General features: G+C 38.2%; 1 protein-coding gene across 1 annotated transcript in view; it reads left to right on the top strand.

Annotated features, from left to right (window-relative positions):
- The window catches only part of CNTN3 (contactin 3), a 336,483-nt gene that overhangs the window by 292,243 nt on the left and 21,206 nt on the right, over window positions 1-23,034 (top strand). Inside the window, exons 14-19 of the mRNA XM_032325229.1 lie at window positions 4,320-4,437; window positions 5,282-5,440; window positions 5,540-5,689; window positions 7,155-7,225; window positions 8,217-8,451; window positions 10,702-10,817. Coding sequence (XP_032181120.1) covers window positions 4,320-4,437; window positions 5,282-5,440; window positions 5,540-5,689; window positions 7,155-7,225; window positions 8,217-8,451; window positions 10,702-10,817 — 849 coding nt within the window. The remainder of the gene's footprint in view (window positions 1-4,319; window positions 4,438-5,281; window positions 5,441-5,539; window positions 5,690-7,154; window positions 7,226-8,216; window positions 8,452-10,701; window positions 10,818-23,034) is intronic.

The following is a 23,034-nucleotide window of genomic DNA, read 5'->3' as shown; positions in this document are numbered from 1 at the left end:
AATACTTGTTGTTTACTGTCTTGTTAATTTTGGCTATTCTAACTGGTGTAAGGTGGTATCTCAATGTGGTTTTTTATTTGAATCTGCCTGATGGCTAATGATGGTGAACATTTTTTCATGTGTCGGTTAGCCGTTTATATGTCTTCTTTGGAGAAGTGTCTGTTCATGTCTTCTGCCCATTTTTTGACATGATTATCTGTTCTGTGTGTGTTGAGTTTGAGGAGTTCTTTATAGATCTTGGATATCAGCCCTTTTTCTGTAGTGTCATTTGAGAATATCTTCTTCCATTTCATGGGTTGCCTCTTTGTTGAGTTGACTGTTTTCTTTGATGTGCAGAAGCTTTTAATCTTGATGAAGTCCCAAAAGTTCATTTTCGCTTTTGTTTCCTTTGCCTTTGGAGACACACCTTGAAAGAAGTTGCTGTGGCCAATGTCGAAGAGGTTACTGCCTATGTTCTCCTCTAGGATTTTGATAGATTCCTGCCTCACATTGAGGTCTGTTATCCATTTCAAGTTTATCTTTGTGTATGTGTGAGAGAGGTCCAGTTTCATTCTTCTACACATAGCTGTCCAATTTTCCCAGCACCATTTATTGAAGAAACTGTCTTTTTTCCACTATATGTTTTTTCCTGCTTTGTCAAAGATTATTTGACCATAGAGTTGCAAGTCCATGTCTGGACTCTCTACTCTGGAACTTAGGGAATTCTTATAACTTAGGGAAATGTCTCCTGCTTCTTAAATACCTGTGTATGCCATCAGAATATGCCTGTTTCCTTACTAATATCTCCATTTCTCAGTAAATCTCTGATTAGCAGCATTGAAGAGGGAAAGGGTGGAAATTGTACTGTTGTGCTTTGAGAGGGAGATTTTAAGGGAAAGAAGGATGGGTAATGTCCAAAAAAAAAAAAAAAAAAAGATTTGACTCTGCCTCTGTCCAGTTCTTATCTATCCTCTGTATTTGAGGAAAGGGGTGTGGGGAAAGGAGAGTTTAGGAAAACAACACAAAGAAATACTAACAAACCAATTAATAGACAACAAACTAGAAGCTATTTGTTATCCAAGGAATTAATAGTGTTCCTAAAAATGTTTTATTTGAATCTAAATATATCTAAATAAGGGATGCAATTTTATTGGTAAACATGTTGAGAAATAATCTATTGAGTACTGATTTACCACATTTTGACAATTTCTTTCAGTTTTATTGAGTTATAGTTTACTAATTTTACTTGTGCTTTTCTGGATCCACTTCTCTTACCTTTATCGCAGTTAATCAGCAATTAGTTATACTGTAACCATTAACAATGAAAAATTGATGGGGACAGGAACTGGTTTGATATAAGTGAAACTTTCCTTGGGAATTGTCTTTTCCTTTTTTATCTTTAATGTTGAGAATTTTCAGTTGCATCTCGGTAAGAAATTATAGGATATTCTAATTAATAGTATAGGTGCTTAAATTATTAGCAGTAAATGTCTCATTCTTGTGAAAGAATTTGGACTTTAGAATTATAATCATGTTATTTGGCCACTTCAGCCTGTGGTCCTATTTAATGTGAAACATTTAAACATATAGCTGTATGTCATAATAACTGCATTTTAAGAACTATTATATTCTACTCCCAAAATGCACAGATCAGAAGTGTATGACTCCATGAATATTTACGAAATGAACACACTCAAGTATCCAGCACCAAAATCAGGAAACAATATGACCTTTATCTCAGAAGTCATCCTTTGAAAGGCAACCATAATCCACACTTGTGATACAATAGATTACTGTAATGTGCTCTTTGCTATCCAGTTTTCATCTTTGAAGTTGAGGCAGCCACGTTAATCCAGAGTTGTTGTTCATTCATTCTCATGGTCTAATAATATTTGCTTAAATGAGTGTCCTGCTATTCATCTTCATCTACTTCATTGTGATGTAGTCCTTCATCTACTTCATTGTGATTCTGATTAGGTTGTTTTTATTTTGAGTAGCACTGCTACATTCTTATAAATGTCTTTGTTGAACATATGCATACATCTCTGTAGGGTTATACTTAGGAGTGGAATTGTTGGGTCATAAATTATGCATATGTCCTGCCTTAGTGGATACTTCTAAATAGTTGCCCAGAATAGTCCTACTAATCTATAGTCCTGTTAGCATAATGATTTCCAGTTGTCCCACATCCTCAGTAGGACTTGAAATTGTCTCATTTCTTCTGAAGTTATCTATAAATGGTCTGTGCCATGCAAATTTATTTAACCTTCATGAATAAACTTTCTAAACTTATAAAAATAACATGCTTCACATGTATACATCTGTTACCCTGACTTGGGTTTACATTCTAGAGGGCAGAGACCATGTATTAGGTACTTCATTGTCCTGGAGTGGACTTACATGGCAAGCACTCGATGAACTTTTGTTAAGGTGGATCTTAAGGCTGTATATTGATCCATTAAAAGAATAGATACAGTAAGAAAGAAGCAGTTGAAGAACAATACAAATATGTTCTGTTGAATGAGACAGAAATTAAAGAGGCATCCTTTCTAAATTTTGATAAATTTTACTTTCCACTTATGTTTTCATCCATTCATCTTCATGTTAGTGCTGAAAAAAAATCAGTGGTTCCTACTGTTCACGTGTCTTATTTAATTGCTTCCTCTCTCCACTCTACATTGTAAATAGATAATTAAAAATTATATTTCCCCTGATGGTGAGCCTAACTACATTTCTTCAGGAAGGTGGTTTGGTTTTGACATCAGCTAAGTTTTTTCTCTATTGACCCACCCATACCATAAGTGAAAAGAAATGACACATCCAATATCTGTCTCTTCCTTATAGTTTCAACAAATATAACCAGCCAATGTGCCTTTTAGATGTATTTATGTGTCTAAGGACATAAAGAAAGTCCAGTTCCAATTTTCTTTTACCGAACTGCTTTCAAAATAAGCAAATAAACCTAGGGAAGAATAATAACTCTCCCAATGGCTTGGTGGAATTTAATAGTAACAGTTCTTACCTCCCTGAAAAGAAGAGATTTCTATAGAAATGATAATCAACCTCCTGTGAGTATATGGAGCTCATAAAACCGGAAGAGTTTCTAAAGGTCAGCAAGCATTGAAAGTTTTGTCCTGGGGATAAATTTCTAAATAACCCTGAGGAGAAAAGAAAGGGAGGGAAAGAAAAAAGTTCAACTTGATGAAAGTAAAATGTGCAAACTTAACAGTTTTTGGATTATCATTTAATTACAGCCATCAATCACCTCACGTCTACTTTCTCCCAGTACCCAAGACATTCAGGCAAAAGCCACACAACCTGACCAACAGAGAATGCATAGCCCATTCAAAATCCAAAGCCTAGGAAATAATATTTAAAGAATTGCCCTGTAGGAGATCTTAGGAAATTGCCTGAAACCTGGAGAATGGAATCCATCTTTCAAAAAAAAAATACTGGGAAAACCCAAGAGTAAACCTATCCTTTTAATTAACAAGATAAACACCATTGCTTCTCCTGTGTACCAGTTTAGAGATGTTTCAGTTGGTGATCATTTTCAAAGAGCTTTGCTTTCCAAATCATTTTATTTTCATTCATATTTTTACTAATGCGTGGAACTGGTCTGCAGTAAGTAATTTTATGAACATGATTTTATATTCTTTTAAAATGCAGACCATTTGAAGTTGAGCTTTTAGAAATACATTTGCTGCATTAATTGGTGCTAGAGGATGCCAGCAAATGTCTTTATGGACAGCTGTTATTTTTAGGGTTTAAAGTGTTGTAATTTCTTCTTATTGAGGGGTTCATACTGACTGTTCCTAAATTCTCTATTGAACAAATTAAATAGCGTTAGGCTTTTTAAGCACCAATGTGATCAGAAAAATGTTTCAACCATGGTAATCCTCTTGTCCTGCTGTATTTATCTCTCACCAGATACCTAAACGCTTCCCTCCTCTTCTCAGGCAGATAATTGCATAGAGGTTGGAACCAAAGAAAAGAGTTGAGCTGGTGCTGAGCAGTGGATATAAAAAGAAGTGTCACCCTAGTGGAAGTAAATAGACTCTGAGACCATAATCTCTGCCCTTATTTACTTTTGAAGCCATAAATGCCCAGGGGAAATCTTGTCATTTATTTAGCTATAGGAATTTATGTGTGCAGCCACGTATGGTTTTTAACTTGTTTTTATTTCCATACATTCCATTACAGCAGTCTACAGTCTTGAACCTCCTTGGTCTTCTCTCTAAATATGGGTTTTATCCCAATGGTGTTGTTGGCTACAGCCTTCAGGAATTCTTCCCATTTTCAAAATGACATTGTGTTCACTACCTGTTTTTTTCCAACAGAGTTCATCTGGTGATTTAATGATCAGAAACATTCAGCTGAAACACAGTGGAAAATATGTGTGTATGGTGCAGACGGGGGTGGACAGTGTTTCATCTGCCGCCGACCTCATAGTAAGAGGTAGACATTAATGCCTCAGTGATTTTTGTTGTTGTTGTTTTGTTTTGTTTCGTTTAATTTTCTTTTTTAATCTCATATCTTAACTGATCATTCCTTACTGGAGGAAAAACCATGAGACCGCATATGAACATGTGAGTTGTATTATTGATTTGATTCCCTCCCCCCAAATAGACCAGAGACTATGATGATAAGGATGGGTGCTAATTCAACGAAATAAATATCTCAACTCTGCCCTGCGAATAGCTCTCACTGTAATCAGCATTTCACAGGTGCTGCCAAGCTGATGTGTTTTTGAGCATGTCATTAATGCAGCAGTAGTGTTTAATATGAAAGAGAATAGTGATAATGTGTATATGACAACTTCCAAAAACCTGAGATCATCCAGAATGCCTGAGAGAATTTGCCAATCTGAGGCATTGTCCAAGGTACTGATTTGCTACTGGGCTGAAAATGAACAGAGTGTGTGATAAACTGAAACAGCTCTGGAAAGCAAACTGGAAACTACAGAGGTACACTGGTAGATTAAAGGAAAAGACATCATGCCAAAAGTAAATGATGTTGTATTTGGAAGGGTGCAGAAATCCTCAAAAAGTGGGCATCATTTGCAACCCTAGAATACTATGATTTTGATATTACTGACTCCTGTTCAGATTGAATATCTAACAGCAGAAATGTCCAAAGGAAAATGCGGTAGTTGTATTGCCAGGAAAATACCCTTTTTCGCTAAGTACTCTTGAAATTAGGATCCGTTGTCGGTATTACATTGATCATGTGACATTCTTCACTTGGGTAGAAGATGATATTATGGAATTGCTGCCCACTTTTGCATTTTTGCCTTTCTTAGGTTCACCTGGGCCACCAGAAAACGTGAAGGTAGATGAAATTACAGATACCACAGCCCAACTCTCTTGGAAAGAAGGTACAGATAACCATAGCCCAGTTATATCCTATTCTGTTCAGGCGAGGACACCTTTCTCCGTGGGTTGGCAAACTGCCACAACAGGTAAAGGAAAAGAGTCAAATGCCATTGGTACCTATAAATGGGTTTTAAACCAGTGCTAAGACCTGCAGAATGTCACTTCTCTGACATATTCCTTTTCAGTGCCTGAGGTTATTGATGGGAAAACACACACTGCTACAGTCGTCGAGTTAAATCCATGGGTGGAATACGAATTTCGGGTTGTAGCCAGTAACAAAATCGGAGGTGGAGAACCCAGTTTGCCCTCAGAAAAAGTAAGAACTGAAGAGGCAGGTTAGTGTTTTTGTTTTCTGAGTAAAATAGGTTACTAGGTTTCCCTGGGTGTGTATTTCCACTTCTCTCGGACTTGGCCTCCAGGCCAGCAGGGGATTAACCTCAATAATCCATTGTTGCAATTATCTGACCTACCTAATAGCAGAACTGGCCATATGGCATTTGTCAAAAGACACTCTTGTAAGTGATTCTGATGTAATGTGACATTTCCAAAAGTTCAGTCCATCATCAGCGTTCATTAGTGCATGTTGAGTGAATATATTTTTGTCACTTAAGGTTATAATTACTATCTGACATAGTCACCCTGTTAACAGGGGAAATGCTGTTTTCGTTTATAACAAGCACTGACAAATTGGTAGGATAATGACATTTGGGAGTTCTGCTGCTAGGAAATCTCATTTTACCACCACGCTCCATGAATGAGCTCAAGCGACTGAGGATCAGGAATATTTTGACCCCTCAACTATTAGATTAAGAGAGAATCATTGTTAAAATGTTATGTTTTGGGTGACTATTAATATTAACATTAAGACTATTTTTATAACTCTAAAAATACCCTAACATTGAAATTGAAACTTAGGCAGTGTCCGTAGTATCAGATTCCTGAGGCCTCTGAGAGGATCTATAGACTTTCCTTTTCAGAATCTGTAATGTTAATTAATGTTGATTAAAATGATGTTTGAAGTATAGCTAGTATGTCACTTTAGGAACTGAGCCAAAATAGAAGTCATGGAATATGTTTCAGTAATTTTAATGATGCTTTTTCACTCAGGACAATGCATGTGATATTTATGGCAGGAATTATGAGGAATAGGAGAACCATGCCAATCTTTGTAGTCCATTTGTTTATTCATACAACACATACTTATGGAGTATCTACTGTGTGATCAGCACTTTCTAGATATGGTGGCTACAGCTCTGAACAAAGACATACCTTCAGGAACTTCTGTTCTAGTTGTGTCATAGAAATTACTAAGCATAAAGTTCTCCGTGTAAACAGGGAATCTGATACCCATGTGAGGTGTATAAACAATACCTCCTAACAAGATTTGAGGATTTGAGTCTAGGTCCTTTTTTTTTTAAGTAAAGTCAATGTTGATACAGCAGTTATATCTGTAATATGGAAGAGTCACAAATGAAATGTTCATGCCAGGTTCATTTCCCATCATCCTCATGGAATCACTTTCCTTTGTTGTATTGACCTCTATCCTGAGTCATTTTTTTCTTCTTGTTTGAGGTGTTGTGGATCTATGAAAATTTCATGTAAATATAAATTACTTGATGATCTCCTCAAAGATAAATATGCATATATGGATATTATGTGTATGTCTCCCATGATCCAGATACACACACACACATACATATGTATAATGTGCCAGTGATCCAATTACTTCAAATATTAGAAATAAGCAACATTGAATCAAATGCAAATAGGGTTTTATCTCTGTCTCTCTGACCTACACAGTTCCGGAAGTGCCTCCTTCAGAAGTCAGTGGAGGAGGTGGAAGCCGGTCTGAGCTGGTGATAACTTGGGATGTAAGTGTCTGGACAGCAGCCTCCCCGTCAGGGGTTTGCTCTTCCCATCACAGCCCCTGGTGGTGCTGGTAGTGGGCCTTAGTACTAGTAGCTCACCCTATGCTAATCACTTTTTCTAGAACAGATTTGGTTTTTGTTGGGTTTTTTTGTTTTTTTTTTTTCATTTCACTCTTGCAACATTTTATAGATGAAAACACTAAGGCATAGAGAATATTAAATAATTTGCCCAAGGTCATTTGGCTGGTAAACATGGGGTTGAGAGTCAAGTCCTGGCTGTTTGCTCTCAAGCTGTCCTCACGGCTTTCCACGCAGCTGTAACCCCGCTGATGATGTTCACCCACTGATTCCAGCAGGTGCTTGCTTCCTGGCCATGCTCTCAGCTCTTGCTTTATGTTGTAATTAGGAAAAAATGTAATTAGCACATTTAAAGTCAGAAAGCATGAGAATCGGCTGTGTTATTTGAAGATGTTGATGGAAAAATAGAAAGTTAAAAGATCATGAAGGAGTGTCAGTAGGAATTGTTGACATGATCTAAATACAGCTTTGACCTTAATACATTACTTTTACTTTCTTTTTTTAATACAGTTTAGTCCTTTGTACTTAATCATCATATCAATAGGTAATTTTTTTTCCATAAAGTCAACGTTCTGGATTAGATGATTTTTATTTGACTCAAGTGATGAGGTATATTCAACTGAAAGTATATCTTATGATACAGAACTCAGATTGAAGCTACAGGGTGCTTAAAAAAATCTGAATAACTTTAGAACTAAATTCCAAATGGTTATCTGGATGGCTATGAAAAAGTGGCATATGTCTCTTTAAAGCACCTGACTGTGCCACTGACCTTTTTCTCCTTTTTTTACAGAACCTCTTAATACAATGTCAATTATTATTTGATGGGTTTTGCAAAAGACTAAGGATTAGAATGCATTTATTTTTGCCTGGCCCTCATGTGTAAGGGTGAATTTAATATGTCTTTCCTTTGTAGCCAGTCCCTGAAGAACTACAGAATGGTGAAGGTTTTGGTTATGTTGTTGCCTTCCGCCCTCTTGGAGTTACTAACTGGATCCAGACAGTGGTCACATCTCCTGATACCCCAAGATATGTCTTTAGGAATGAAAGCATCATGCCATTTTCACTGTATGAGGTTAAAGTGGGTGTTTATAATAACAAAGGTGAAGGACCATTTAGCCCGGTGACAACCGTGTTCTCTGCCGAAGAAGGTACGGAGACTGTGTGGTTTGTGTTTTCAGTAAACCTAGCAAATGCTTTGTGACTTCAGATAAATTTCTTCCAAAGAATAATGAGTGAAGCCACAGTTAGATTCACAGTCCAGGTAATAAACATCAACCAAGCCGACTTGAAGTACGAGGCTCAATAGCTAGTCAGAGGATGTAACTCTTGGTTAAAATCTGTGGAAGATGAGTACATTTTGAGCTCCAGCTTGTGAAACAGGGCACAATGCAGCTTTCCACAGCCTTCTTCTTTGGGGGATAAGATTAGGATACTCTCTTCAAAGTGCTCCAGTCTCAATTCTTATGGTGTTTCCTATGATGAGAATGGGACGTTAGCAGAATGGAGAAGGAGGCCTAAAGTATGACATGGCGAGGTGTGCAATGTTCAGGCTTAAAGATGTGAAACACTGATTCCAGCTAGTGTAGATTCATACATACTCCACTCTGGACTCATGCTGTCTCTCTGTCTTTCCTTAAACTTTCCCCAACTATGGTATCTCCTTAGAAAATATGATTATTAGGAGAATCATATGAAATTGCCATTTTATTAGGAAAAAAAACAGCTGAATATTGGCTATCACATGGGGTTCTACTTAATAAGAATGATAGGAGCTCTCATATATTGATGCTTACCATTGCCAGACTTTACCTAATTTGGATTTTCTAAGGAGGAATTACATGTGGGTACTATCATTATAGCCCATGTATACATAAGAAAATGGAATTTTAATGAAGGAAATGAATAAACTAGCCATACTCCATACAGACTTACCAAACAAGTATTTTAATCAAGAGCCTTTGCTCTCAACCATTCTGAACTCATGAAAGGTGACTTTGCAGTGTCTTCTCTACCCCAAGACCCTGCAGTAAATTGCAGAAGGCGGTCCACAGTTGTTATGTCTAAAATAATAAGAAGACTCCGTTTTTTAATACCACATATTCTTATCCTCTCTTTTTTATGGAGTTCTGAGAGAAAAACAAACAAGTAGTATTAAAAAACTTTGCAAAAAATAAGAGCCTTTATAGTCATAGCCAGACCCCATTTCCAAGACTAGCCAAGGATTTTCCTTGTAAGGGCAGCAGTCTGAGGAAAGATGAAAGTTAACCAGGGAGTTTTCAAGCACTGCCTACCCTGTGCATTCTGGACGGGGAGGGCTGAAGGTTGGAAGGAGGGACAATCAGAGCCTGTTACCCTCTCCCTTCCCCCCCCCCGCACTTTCCTCCTCCTGTTATTATTCTTGCCACCACTAATGAGTTGAATAAAGGTCTTTCTGTTCCAAACATCAGATAGAGATTTGACTTTTCTATGAAAAAGTGAAGGATGTGTTGGATACTATGACTTACTGAATCAAAAGAAGATTTAAACAGCATACCTCGTAAAGATCATTAATAAGAAAAGCTGTGGAGCCTCAGAAACCCTCTAGCTCTCTAGGGTGCCAGGACTGGATTGACTAGCCTCAAGTACTCCTCATCTGTCCAAACCAAGTTTCGAATTATTAGGACAGAAAATCTAATAGGCCTTTCCTTGGACCAAGATTCTGCCTCACTATCAATCAGTACAGCCCAGAAGAAGGATGATTTAACACAGAAATGGATATTGGGAGAGGGGAAGTCCCTGCTCAGATCTGTGCTGTGAGACAGGAGAATGACTATGAGCCCCTCAAGCTAAGAGTTGTTTATTACAGAGGGATATTTGTTGTGTAAAAAGTTCTGTGCATGTCTGTCTACTCCTTCAAAACAGTAAACGTCTGGAAATTGCTGTATCTCATTTAGTGTGCCCCTCCTGTGGGCCTTGGATACAGAAGGCACTAACTAAATGTTTATTGAATAAATGAACTCTGTAGAGCATGACTTTGTTTGGCAAGACAAAATTAAACAAACAGGCAGCATTTGTGTGCATTGGAATGCCCAAGCAAGAGCTGTGGGATGGAGGGGAAAGAAATAAGGAGCTGGTGGAGAGAACATAGAACATAAGGAAAGAAGGGAAGAAAAGATACCAAGAAAAAAGTGCAACAGAGGAAAAAAGAGTTTTCTGCTGGGGTTTAGCAAGGAAAAGTCTATCTACTCCCAAAGCAGGGAAATAGATTAAGACACGGTTTATGTTTTCAAATGTTTTGATAAAGTGTTTTATTGGATTTTTGAATATGTTAAAGTGCCTTTTTAAAAATATGACCTTCAATAGATTTTTAAATTAACTACCAAAATAATCATTGTATTTCACTTTCTGTTGCCAAACAGAGCCTACAATAGCTCCGTCTCAAGTATCTGCAAATAGCCTATCTTCCTCAGAAATTGAAGTCTCATGGAATACCATTCCTTGGAAGTTAAGCAATGGACATTTGCTTGGCTATGAGGTAATTTCTTTTAAAACTAATAGACTGCCCCTTCGATTTCCACCCTCTCCCTTCTCCTCTCCATCTCCCCATGTCCTCCATGTATTTCTTTGTGCTCCACAAGTAAGTGAAACCATGTGATAATTGACTCTCTCTGTTTGACTTATTTCACTCAGCATAATCTCCTCCAGTCCCGTCCATGTTGATGAAAATGTTGGGTATTCATCCTTTCTGATGGAGACATAATACTCCATTGTCTATATGGGCCACATCTGAAGGGCATCTTAGCTCTTTCCACAGTTTGGAGACTGTGGCCATTGCTGCTATGAACATTGGGGTACAGATGGCCCTTCTTTTCACTACCTCTGTATTTTTGGGGTAAATGCCCAGTAGTGCAATTGCAAGGTCATAGAGTAGCTCTATTTTTAATTTCTTAAGGAATTTCCACACTGTTTTCCAAAGTGACTGTACCAACTCGCATTCCCACCAACAGTGTGAGAGGGTTCCCCTTTCTCCACATCCTCTCCAACACAAACCATTAGAGACTGTGGACTCTGAGAAACAAACTGAGGTTTGTTTGGGATGGGAGGTTGCATGAGCCTGGTGGTGGGTATTATGGAGGGCACGTATTGCATGGAGCACTGGGTGTGATGCATAAACAATGAATTTTGGAACACTGAAAAAAATAAAATTAAATTAAAAATAAAAAAATAAATAAAACTAGTAGATTGTATATGTATGTTGCCATGGTACCTTGTCTCCTTCCATTTAAAATTCTTTTTAACAACGACATTTAAAGTCTGACTTCTGTTGAAATTCTACTAGCACATTGTCCCATGTAATTATTAGTGGTTATTGAGTTTAACTTAATAAGTTGAATGAAAATAACTTGGTATAGAAAGAAAAAACAGTGGAGCGGTTGGGTGGCACAATTAGTTGTACGTCGGACTCTTGCTTTCGGCTTGGGTCATGTTCTTAGGGTGGTGGGATCAAGCCACAAGTCGGGATCCATTTTTAGCCTGGAGTCTGCTTGAGATTCTCTTTTTCCCTCTTCATCTGCCCCTCCGCTTTCTCTCTTTCAATCTCTCTCTCTCTCTCAAAAATAATAAATCTTTAATTTTAAAAAAGAATATGGAAAGAAATCATATATCAGATGAGCCAAATCTTTTAGATGGATTGACTAAAAAATAAGAGTGATATTGAACTGTAATATTTAAGTTCAAAAGATATTTATGCCAATAGGAAATCATTTTCGTCCAGCTCTTTCTTTGTCTTACCTTCTTGGTGGCCTTGTTACATTGTACGATTCTCTGTTAGGCCCTCCAGAAGATAACTGTCTATAACTTAATTCTTGCCTTCAGTCTGTGACCTAATTCTTGCCTTTAACGAACTCTGTTTGGAGAAGTAAGATGAGAGATCTGAAACAGCATGGCACAAGACCAAATGTAATGACCATCAGAATAGGTAACAGAGGAAGTGTTTGGATGGTCAAGAGTAATGAGTAGTCTTAAAAGCTGTCATAGGTTTAATGGAATTTAAAGGAAAATAAGCAAAGAGAGAAGATAGAAAATTCCAGATTAAGCATGGCATGTTGGAGGACTAGAGGGAGTGGTGACCCACCTACTGAAGAAGGTTCCTATAGGAGGGATGACTGCAGATAGATACAGGAGAGCCAGGTCACATATGGCTTTGAATATTGAGAAGAACTGTTCTGACTTGGCCCCATGTTTAGTAGGGAACCATTAGAGCTGGAAGGAATTGAACTGAGAACTGGCAAGATAAAAACTAAGTCCTTTTTTTTTTTTTTTTAAGATTTATGTATGTATTCCCTATAGAGAGAGAGGATGCAAGCAGGGGAAGGTGCAGAGGGAGAGGAAGAGAGAATCTCTAGCAGCTCTTGCTGAACACAGAGCCCCATAGGACCCTGAGATCATCACCCAAGCCCAAATCAAGATTCTGACTTTTAACGCACTGAACCACCCAGGCAACCCAGAAGTAAAGTCTTATGAAGACCTCTGACAGTGATATTGTAAGAATCATAGTTCTGATTTCATCCCTACCCACAGCCATCTTTTTAAGGACCCTCCCTCATGCTTGTCACTCCTGATTCAGGGGCAGGCTCACACAGGACCATATACCCCTCCACTTGCCCACATAACCTCCAACTATGACACCGGGGTGGCCACCTGATCCATGGACAGTCAGGCGGAGCTAGTCAGATTCTTGTTTGATATGTTGAACTAAGCAATATAGAGATTGTAATTGAGATTACAAAAAAAAAAGAGATTGTAAAATGCAGTGATATGTGGAATTTAGGACTCGGTTCAGGCTTCCCAAGTTAAGGCCATGGGCAAGTGGGACAAAGCTTGTCGCAGGTGAGATGGAGCAGACAGACTCTGCTACAACTCCAGTGAATGGAGGAGACAAGGACCCATGGAGCTGTAGGGACAGCAAGCAAAACAGAATAGCTCTTCGATAGTTGTCCAGTTCTCAAGTAGACTCTCCGTATTCTTTTTTCATAATGTCACCTTGCTCTCCTTTTCAGTAAACTCCCTTTATAATTGAATTGAGAGAGTTTTTGTTCCCGGTGACCAGACATTGACTTGAATAAATATCAGTGATAAAGCAGAGAAAAGATAGGCTACAGCAGCAGTGCTCCGCGATGGCATGGTGGACGGCCTTCACCAGAGTTACCTTAATTGTTGCTAAAGATGAACCCCCAGAGCCCTCCCTGGACTCACTGAACCCCAATATCTAGAAGTGGGTCTTGTCAATGTAGATTTTTAGTAGGTATCCATAGGGAAATGTCTTCCCACACCTTCAATACAGGAAACACAGAAACTTGACCAGAGACAGAACTGCCTCGACCTAAAGAAGTAAAATACCACGCAAACGCCGCAAACTGCCTTGGTCAGCTTCTGAAAGGAAGCCAAGACCATATAGTTGGAAAGTTCCTTTAATTCCATGACCGTGAATCTAAGAAGCAATCCCTACTTTCTCCCCAGTGATTAGAGAAAGGGAATTGTGGGGGAAAGGTGAGTGGGATGGAGGGAGATGGAAAGGGAAGCAGTTCTGAGCTCAAAGCTGCATGGCATCTTGACTGCCACATGCCACTGGTTGTGCTGGAAAAGTCACATCAACTTTGTGAGCCTCGTTTTCCAGAATTTTTCCCAGAATTGGGCAGTAATTGACCTAATCTTATTAGGATTTGGGGAGTACTGAATGGTATTGGACACTTAACGTGCTTCTTACAGTCTCTGGCTCATAATAGTAAACAGTCCCTAAGTGCAAGCCCTATCTCAAAAGAATTGCTGAAATATTAATTTATAGAATTCTCCCCAGTAAATATCCTCAAGCAGTTCTTCCACTCTAAGCTTCTTTGCCTCAAGAGAGTTTATGATAGTTGTCAAGAGGGGTTGCCTGCAAGAGCCCTTTCTCCCTAGGTTTGTTTGCAAAACTCAAGCCCTTAAAAAGTTAGTTCCATGTGTCCTGGAAGGTAAGAAGAAAGCAGATGCCACTGAGAAAAAAATAGAAGTGAAATTTCAGGTGACCTTGGTGGAAACAAAGATCTGATGCTTAACAAAATCTTGGGGGGACCCATACCTTTCTACCTGGCAGTCTCCATGTTGGTGGTAAGACCACAGGAGGGAACAGATCTATTTTGCACTTTCAGCAATGATCAATGATTTCCCATTCTCCAAGCATGGTCCGGGAACTAAAGGGATCAAATCAATGTAATATTAAGTTTTCTGGGCAAGGTTTTGGGAATGGGCGCCCCAGCAGTGACTGAGGTTGAATTTCCCATTAGCTGAGCAGGATATGAAACTCGGTGGTAAATCAAATTAACTTAAGGAAAATAAACAAACACATTTTGCATGCCTAAGACAATGGACGGAGATGCACATCGCCGTTAATAACCTTACCCTTTACAAACCACAAGACAGGATCATAATTCGAGAGCCAGTTGTAGTTTGTGAAATACTTAAGAGAAACAAGAGAATATACATAAATGGGCTTTGTGGTTTTCAAAGCACCACAGCCAAGGTAGCAGTGGCTGGCAATTTTTTGGCAGCATGGGGACAGATAGATGTTAATTTTGCTATACATAAATGGAAGCTGATAAGAATATTCTACAAGAAAGCTGAGTTATACCTCTTTTGTTTATGTCACGAAAAAGTGATTGAATGAAAGAGAAAACCAAAGAATCCAAAGAGAGCCAGTGTAGAATCTTATTAAGTCCACACCGTCTTAGAATTAGACAGACTTGCAGCCAACTCCACTAGGATAGAGGATGGGCTCCACCAGGGACCGGGAAATCTGCTTGTTTATTCCGTGATGGACGCCAAGTGCCAGGAGTCCTATGCACACAGGAGGCGTGCAAAAAAATATGTGTTGATTGAATAAATGCAATTTTGACTCCACTCTCTTGCTGCTGTGGCCTTGAGCAAGTTATTAAAGCTCTCCAAAGCTCAGTTAAAATAAAGATGATAATAGTAAATAACACACTGCATCATTAGAGAATAAAATGAGATAAAGCAGCTACTGTCAAAACGGCTGGAAGAGACTTGGGCTTTTCTCTGTTTTGAGCATTGGTCACTGGGATAATATCTCTTTGGAAGGAAAAATTGGAAAAAGCAGTGAAGAAACATAGAAAGACCTAGTATAATCCAAATGCATCATTCAATGCTGTTGTTTCTGTTGGTGCTGGTGTGTTGCCCTCGGGTTAGGAGGCGAAAAGATGAGAGAGGCAAAGAGAAAATGGGACTTACTTTGACATTTTCTGTGGGTTGGGGTGCATGTCAGCTTGCCTGTCTGTATAAAAGAGCCGCAGACCTAACATCCAAATGCAGCATGAATAAGGTGTTGAAGGGAAACAACTAGTGAAAATTTCTTTCCATGAATCATGGAACACTACATCACAAACTAATGCTGTTCTGTATGGTGACGAACATAACATAATAAAAAATAAATTAAAAAATTTTTTTCTTTTCCAAGTGCTTGTTAAATAGGAAGAGAAAGATAGGCTAATTTGGAGAATCTTAAGAAATATTTTATGTAATTACACGAAGATAAAAATATGTATTTTCTTAGGTTCAATCATGATTTAAACACTAACAGGGAAAAACAAATGTCTTAGCGGAGTGGTTAATTACCAGTCGTGTGGCTAACTTTCTGGGTTGCAGTTTCCCCAATATGGCTTTAAAATTGTTAAAAGCTCCTGCTTTCCTCTCATCTCAGCGAGGGTTGATCATGTGCCACGTGGCATGCTGAGCCCACATCATCATTAGCATCCAGACTAATTTTCTTTCTGATTTGACCAAGTAGTAGTTGAGGAGCTCATTTCCCTGGGCTCCAATTTATTTCATCTGCTAAGCCGGAACACTCAGGCTCAGATCTTTTCTTGTGCCCTTTGGATAGGAACCCGAGATGCAGACATGATAAAGAAGATGCAAAGGGTTGAAGTTCACGGGTAGCAGGTGCCGGAGGAACAAAAGCTCCCAAGTTATAGCGTGATTTCTCCCATCAGTTTCTGAAAGCCATTATGTGTCTTGAAAAATAAAACTGGAGAGAATAACCTTGATAAGTGATTGAAACAAATGTCTACAATTGTGAGATAATACAGATTAGCACTTTTGGGGGATACTTAGTGATTTTTTTAAATGCGTGGGAGGGGAACAAAACCAAAAAAAAAAAAAAAATGTGTGCAACATGCATGGCTATTAACCTCACTGATACCGGTTAAGTTTTAGAATATAAGTGAGGTTCCGTGGGGTGAGATCTGGAGCTAATGACCAAGAAGGAATTCTTGAGACATCTTTGGTGCAAAAATGGTAGTTTATTAAAGCAGGGGGACAGGACCCATTGGCAGAAAGAGCTGCTTCCCCCGGGGGTGTGAGGGGTGGCTTATAATATACTATGGGGTTGGCAAAGGTAAGGAAAAGGGAGAGTTTGAAAGAACTTTCACATGCTAAAGAGGACCCACAGGATACCTAAGGTCGTGCCATTTCAAGTTAAGGTTGTTTTTCCTTTTATTTAGTAAGGCATTAACAGTAAGGTATAGTTGGGAGATTGCTGGAGGAATGCCACATTCCTGCTATCATACATCCTTATCAGTGAACTTTAGGTTTAGAAGAAATTTAACTTTATTTACATTTCCCTCTGCCTCAGCCTCCCTCAATTTTATGGAGGGGAAGATGATGTTAGGGCTTCAGGAATGGAGTTAGCGATCTTTGGATCGCTAGGCTGTTGATAAGAAAGCTGCTTCCTTGTAAATCACTAGGACATCTGTAAATTGAGGGAGACTCCGGTCTTGCAGGATTATGATCTCTACAAGTTAACTATTTTGTTTTTCCTTTAGGGCAGCCAGGAGTGCCTGAGGACTGTCACCTATATGCCATGGGCGGGGCGGGTTTGGGGAGAGTTGTGGCTGTTGGCGTGTGGGCCTCTGCTTTGTCTTCAGCTTGCCTTCTGTTCCCTCATCAATACCTTTGTCCAGACTCCTGTTCTAACTAGCTGTAGAGAATGTGGTTGGTTGAAACATTTTAATTACAAAGGGAAAAGATGTCAAATATTTAAGTTATTTTTTGAGAGTGTGAAAATTCTACTGGAAAAAAAAGGAAATGTACATTAAGTCTAATTCCATACTATCAAGCAAAGAATTAACTACTTCTAGAATTAATTCATTCTAGAATTAGTCAAATGTAACTTGGGAAAATTGGATAGAAACTATTGAGACACATTTAAACAAATAGGAAACAGGCAAAAATGAATTCAAGTGAATGAAATGCAGACTTTAGGCTCAGAGGAAGGATTGGTTATGCTAGAGAGAGCGGTCACTGTGTGTGAGCCAGAGTTGCTCAAAGGGAGTTCTGTATGTGTGGTGGTAGTGGTGCGTGTGTGTGTGTGGCAGGGGGTGGGGGGGGTATGTTTGACATACAACATTATATTAGTTTCAGGTATACAACATAATGAGTTGATATTTGTATAAATTGTAAAATGATCATCACAGTAAGTCTAGTTAACATCCATCAGCACACATAGTTACAAATTTGTGTGTGTGTGTGTGTGTGTGTGTGTGTGTGTGATGAGAACTTTTAGGATCTCCCTTCACAATTACCATTGTTATGCATGAGATCCCCATGACTTTTATTTTATAACTGAAAGTTTGTGTTCTGTGTGTGTGTGTGTGTGTGTGTGTGTGTTCTTTGTTAGGGCAAAGGTGGCCCCTAGCAAACTGTGTCCCCGCATAGGGATGCAGGGGAATAAATATCATAGCCTCTCTCTTCCTACACTCCCATCTCCTGTCTTCTATTGGCCAAATCCAGTGAGAAGCCAGAGGGCCAAGGTCATGCAGCACATAGGTCAGCCCTTCAATGACTGAGAACCATGTAAGAAAGAACAGAAGATAGATCCACATTTGTCTTCCAAAACACTATTGAATGCATTTTTCCTGCCTTCTCTTTATCTAAATACATTTGAAGCTAAGTTGAAATATTTGCCTCTCTGAAAAATCTTTAAGTATAAACAAAATTATTTTAGTCTACTAAAGTAGTATTTCTGACTTAATACCTGTACTTTAATGGCTAAAGAAAGTGCCATTTTTCAATACATTCCTTTTATAAATTGCATTCTGTGTTAAGTTTTAATTAAGTGACATCTCATGTGCAATAATATTAAGGACTCCTTAGAGCAGGGACATTAGTTTTTGGAACAACCAAATTACTTGCAGAAACAGAGATAGCATTTTAAATCCTGACATTCCTCAAGTTTGTTTCTCTGTACTTATCCAGATAGAAACACATGGGCCTGTGATATGATTTTATGGTTCTGAAGGAAAATAATTATATTATGTCATCAAGAAATTCAGAGTTCTAATGTTTCATAAATGCATAGAATATTAGGACTTGAGTACTTAGCTTAGTGAATCAAAGGAAAAAAATTCTTCCTCTCTACTATATCCACCCAACACTTATACCAAATAATGTGGATTTTTTTTCTCTACACTGACCAGTTCTCCTACACCTATTGGGCATCCTAAAATTGAGTTCAATTATGACACCATAAACCTAGAGTTAGCTTCAGATACCACAGATTAAGGGCTAGTCCACAAGACTGCCGGTCCCCTACCTCCCCCCTCTGCCCCTCAACACCCTTCAGATGCCAGGCCTCCTATACTTATGATTGGCTATAAATCTGGAGTTCCCACAACCTCCTCCTTGAGTTTGAGATCTTGCTAGTACAGCTCACAAAACTCAGGAAAGTGCCTTACTTACTATTACATATTTATTATGAAGGATACAACTCAGAACAGACAAATGGAAGAGAGACATAAGACGTGGTCTGTAGAAGGATACACACAGAGTTTTCATGCCCTCTCCAGGAGCTCTACCCTCCCAGCACCTTAGTGAGTTCACCAGTCCAGAACCTTCAGTTCGGGCTTTTTATGGAGGCTTCACTGCAATGGTGATGGATTATTTCAATGATCGTTGGTTAACTGACACAATCTCTAGTCCCTGGTCAGGAGGTGGGGCTGAAATTCCCAACCTCTACTTATTATAAGGTTGGTTCCCCTGGCAACCAGCCCCCATTCTAAAGCTATCCAAGAGCCAGCAGCCACCAGATAGCTCATTAGCATTTAAAGGGAAATGTCTAGTGTTTGGGGATCTATGAATTTCTGCGGTGGAAAGGAAGGAGGCATTTTAGATTACATTTGTTGAGTCATTAAGAACTCAACAATACTGAGTGCTTAGTATATGCAGGCTTTGCTTTGGATGGTAGAGCTATGGTGATTACCAAGACAGACAGCTGCCTCAGGTGTGTGACCAGAGCTTGGCATCTGCCCTTCCTGCTTGCTGTTTGCCATGCCAAGGAGTACAGCTGTCTCTCTACACAGGTGCACAATCCATACTAGCAAATCAAGGCACAGTGATACACAGATATTCCAGAGGTTGAGCTACTCTCAGGTATATGGTGATGGAAAAATGTTGAGAGCCACAGTTATTCTGACCACCTGCTCCTCTGCAATGGATTTACCTTTTATTCTCTGCCCACCCCCTGCCCAACTCAGATTTTACCACTTGAAAAGATGTGTCTTCAGTTCTGGAAAATTCTCAGACATGTTCTCTTTAACTGTTGCCTTTTTCTCCATCTCTCCTGCAACTCTGGTTGGAACTTCTCATTTGATCTTCCATATCTCTTTGTTTTCATAATTTTTATTTTTTTCTCCATGTTGTGGATTTATTAATTCCCTTTTCTTTTTTAAATTTAATTTAATTTTACTTTTTTCAGAGTTCCAACATTCATTGTTTATGCACCACACCCGGTGCTCCATGCATTACTTGGCCTTCTTTAAGACCCACCACCGGCCTCACCCATTCCTCCACTCCCCTCCCCTCCCAAACCCTCAGTTTGTTTCTCAGAGTCCACAGTCTTTCATGGTTTGTCTCCCCCTCCGATTTCCCCAACTATTAATTCTCTTTTCAATCATGTAGTCTTTAGCTTAATTCTGTCACTGACTATTTGTTAATACAGTATTTTTCTGATATTTTTCAAATCCATCCAGTTTTCTTTGCCTTTTTTTTTTTAATCTTCTATTCTTGGCAAGATAGATTCAGTCCCTTCTTTAGTGAATTTGGACATTTTAAATATACTTATTTTGAGATCCACTTCAGATCAGTATCTTGTAGCTAGACTCCCACGAGCCTAGTCAGCTAGTTTTCTTTATTAGCAAGATTCTTTTTGTATTTTGTAATATTTTTCTCTGCGTCTTTAGTACATGCAACTTTCATGTTCTGTCATTGTTATAGTAACTCTTTTCCCATCAAGTGTTATACAAATAAATATATATGTATATATGTACATATATATATTTTTTCTCTATCTCTATATAGATATATATCTTTAGACATATCTTTTTTTTAATTGAAGTATAGTTAACAGACTGCACAATTATATTTGCAGAAGTTTTCCTTCAGTCTATATGGTTTCCTTTCTTCTTCCCTGCATTGTGATTGTGTCTATAAAATCTGAATTAGCATGGACTTACAGTCTGTTTTCTCAGGTATAGGACTTTTACCATTTAAATCCAAACACAACTGGGAGGGGAAAATTTGGTCTTTGTCTTTATTTCATTCTTGACTTTTCCCTCCTTTATTTTTCTTCATTTATTTATTTATTTATTTTACTTTTCCCTCCTTAGAAAAAAACTATCTACCCTTATTAAATATTTTTGAGCAAAATTTTATAGGACATATTTTATTAACTACTCATAGAAAATTGGAAATATTAATGTACTGCTTTGGTTCTTTATGTTTGAGTTGTATGCACATTTATTCAATTTTGTAAGTAAAGCTATATAAGGAGATTACATAATCAATTCCAATGAATATCACATTCCAATTTGGTACAAATTTTCTCTATGGTCTAAATATTTCTAATTCATTTCAGCAACTTAGATACAAAAATAAATCTCTCGTTCTGGTATATAGAGTACCTCAAAAGCATAGTGCTATCAAGAACCTTAAGTGCTTTTTATCAATAAATTTATAAGTTATATTCCTTATGCCTATTAAAAATTGTTTTTATTTCTCCTTTAAATCAGTCACCTGAGGAACACTTTCTTAGGCAACTTAAATTGAGGTAATTTGACATACCAGAAAAAGAATGGCCCATAAGCAGAGACCAGTGTGTATGACAGGACAACCCTGATTGAGTTACTTAACTCCTGAGGGCCTCTGATGTCCCATCTGTTAATTGAGGGTTTCAAGGGCTCATAATTATGTGATTTCTTTCCCCAATCTGTGCTATACCCAAGGCTGCAAGTTCCAGGCTGCCTGTAGCATGTTATTCTAATTACTGATTCTGTGTCATTCTTTGTTTATAATAAGCAGATAATGTTTTCAAGGGCAGGGAATGTGTCTTACCATTTTGGAGTCCTCTAAACCTAATATTACCTAGTGTTTACTGTTGTTGAATTTGGAATGTGTACCAGTTTTTAGTATCCATTAACAGTTTAGGGGTGCCTGGGTGGCTCAGTAGGTTTAGCACCTGCCTTTGGCTCTGGTCATGATCCCAGAGTCCTGGGATCAGGCCCCACATCGGGCTTCCTGCTCAGCGGGGAGCCTGCTTCTCCCTCTCCTCCCAGCTCCTGCTCTCTTCTGCCACCTCTCTCCCTCTGCCTCTCAAGTAAATAAATAAAATCTTTAAAAAAATAATTTTACTTGGCTGTGGCTTTATAAAAGACAATTTGTACGTTATCCTTAATTAATGAAAAAATTCTTTGTAATTTTCTATTATACTGGGTTCCTTAAGATACATAGATTTTTTTTTTTGCTAAAATATCATCAAGTTTCAGTGTTAATTCAGTGCTTTAAAGTTGTAGAAATTACATATTCAATTTAGTCCTGATCGTTGGGTTCATATCCTTCTTTTGAGGTTTATATAAAAATTAATAACTTTTCCAAGAGTAATGCACATACACATATACATGGACACAGTATTTTACATGAATTTAAGGGGTCCTGTATGTAAATATAAATATTAATGTAAATATAAACACAAACATGTACATACATATACACATATACACACATGCATATATATACATACACATACATACACATATGTAAGGAAAATATTGCCCTAGTACATTATTAGTGTGCTAACTTAGGATCATTATTGAAAAATCTGATTTTTCTACTGATTTTTTTAACTAAAGAATTTCATAGTTACCCTTTTTTTTTCCCCAAAACACTGTAACTTCTAGTGTATTTTTCCCAGAGGGCTAAAGTTGGTTATCCTAAGTAGATCATAAACAAGCTTTGTTTGGATAACACAGTGACTTTAAAAAAATTGAGCCAACTCTAAATTTGGGCCATTTCACATTAAAATAAAGGTTTCTCCTTTCCTTAAAAACAAACAAGCAAAAGGGGCTCAGTCTGTCAATTTTCCAACTTGATTTCAGCTTATTCATGAACTCAGGGTCAGGGAATCGAGCCCTCCATTGGGTTCCATAGTCAGCAGTTTCCTCTCTCTCTCTCTCTGTCAAATAAATAAATAAATCTTAAAAAAATAAAAGACCTCTAACCACTGGATCTTCCTTCCCTTGGTAGAGCCAAGTAGTAACTCCCTAAGATGGAACTTGGCTGTCTATTTTGCCACAGTCCCCTTAAGTGTCTACTGCCTTCATGACTGATGGCTAAGAATCAACTGCCATTTTCATTGTGCTCGAACATCTGTT

Source organism: Mustela erminea, chromosome 1 (assembly GCF_009829155.1).
Source record: "Mustela erminea isolate mMusErm1 chromosome 1, mMusErm1.Pri, whole genome shotgun sequence".
NCBI lineage: Eukaryota > Metazoa > Chordata > Mammalia > Carnivora > Mustelidae > Mustela > Mustela erminea.
The sequence above is the reverse complement of the archived record's forward strand: the minus strand, read 5'-3'. Positions and strand labels throughout refer to the sequence as shown.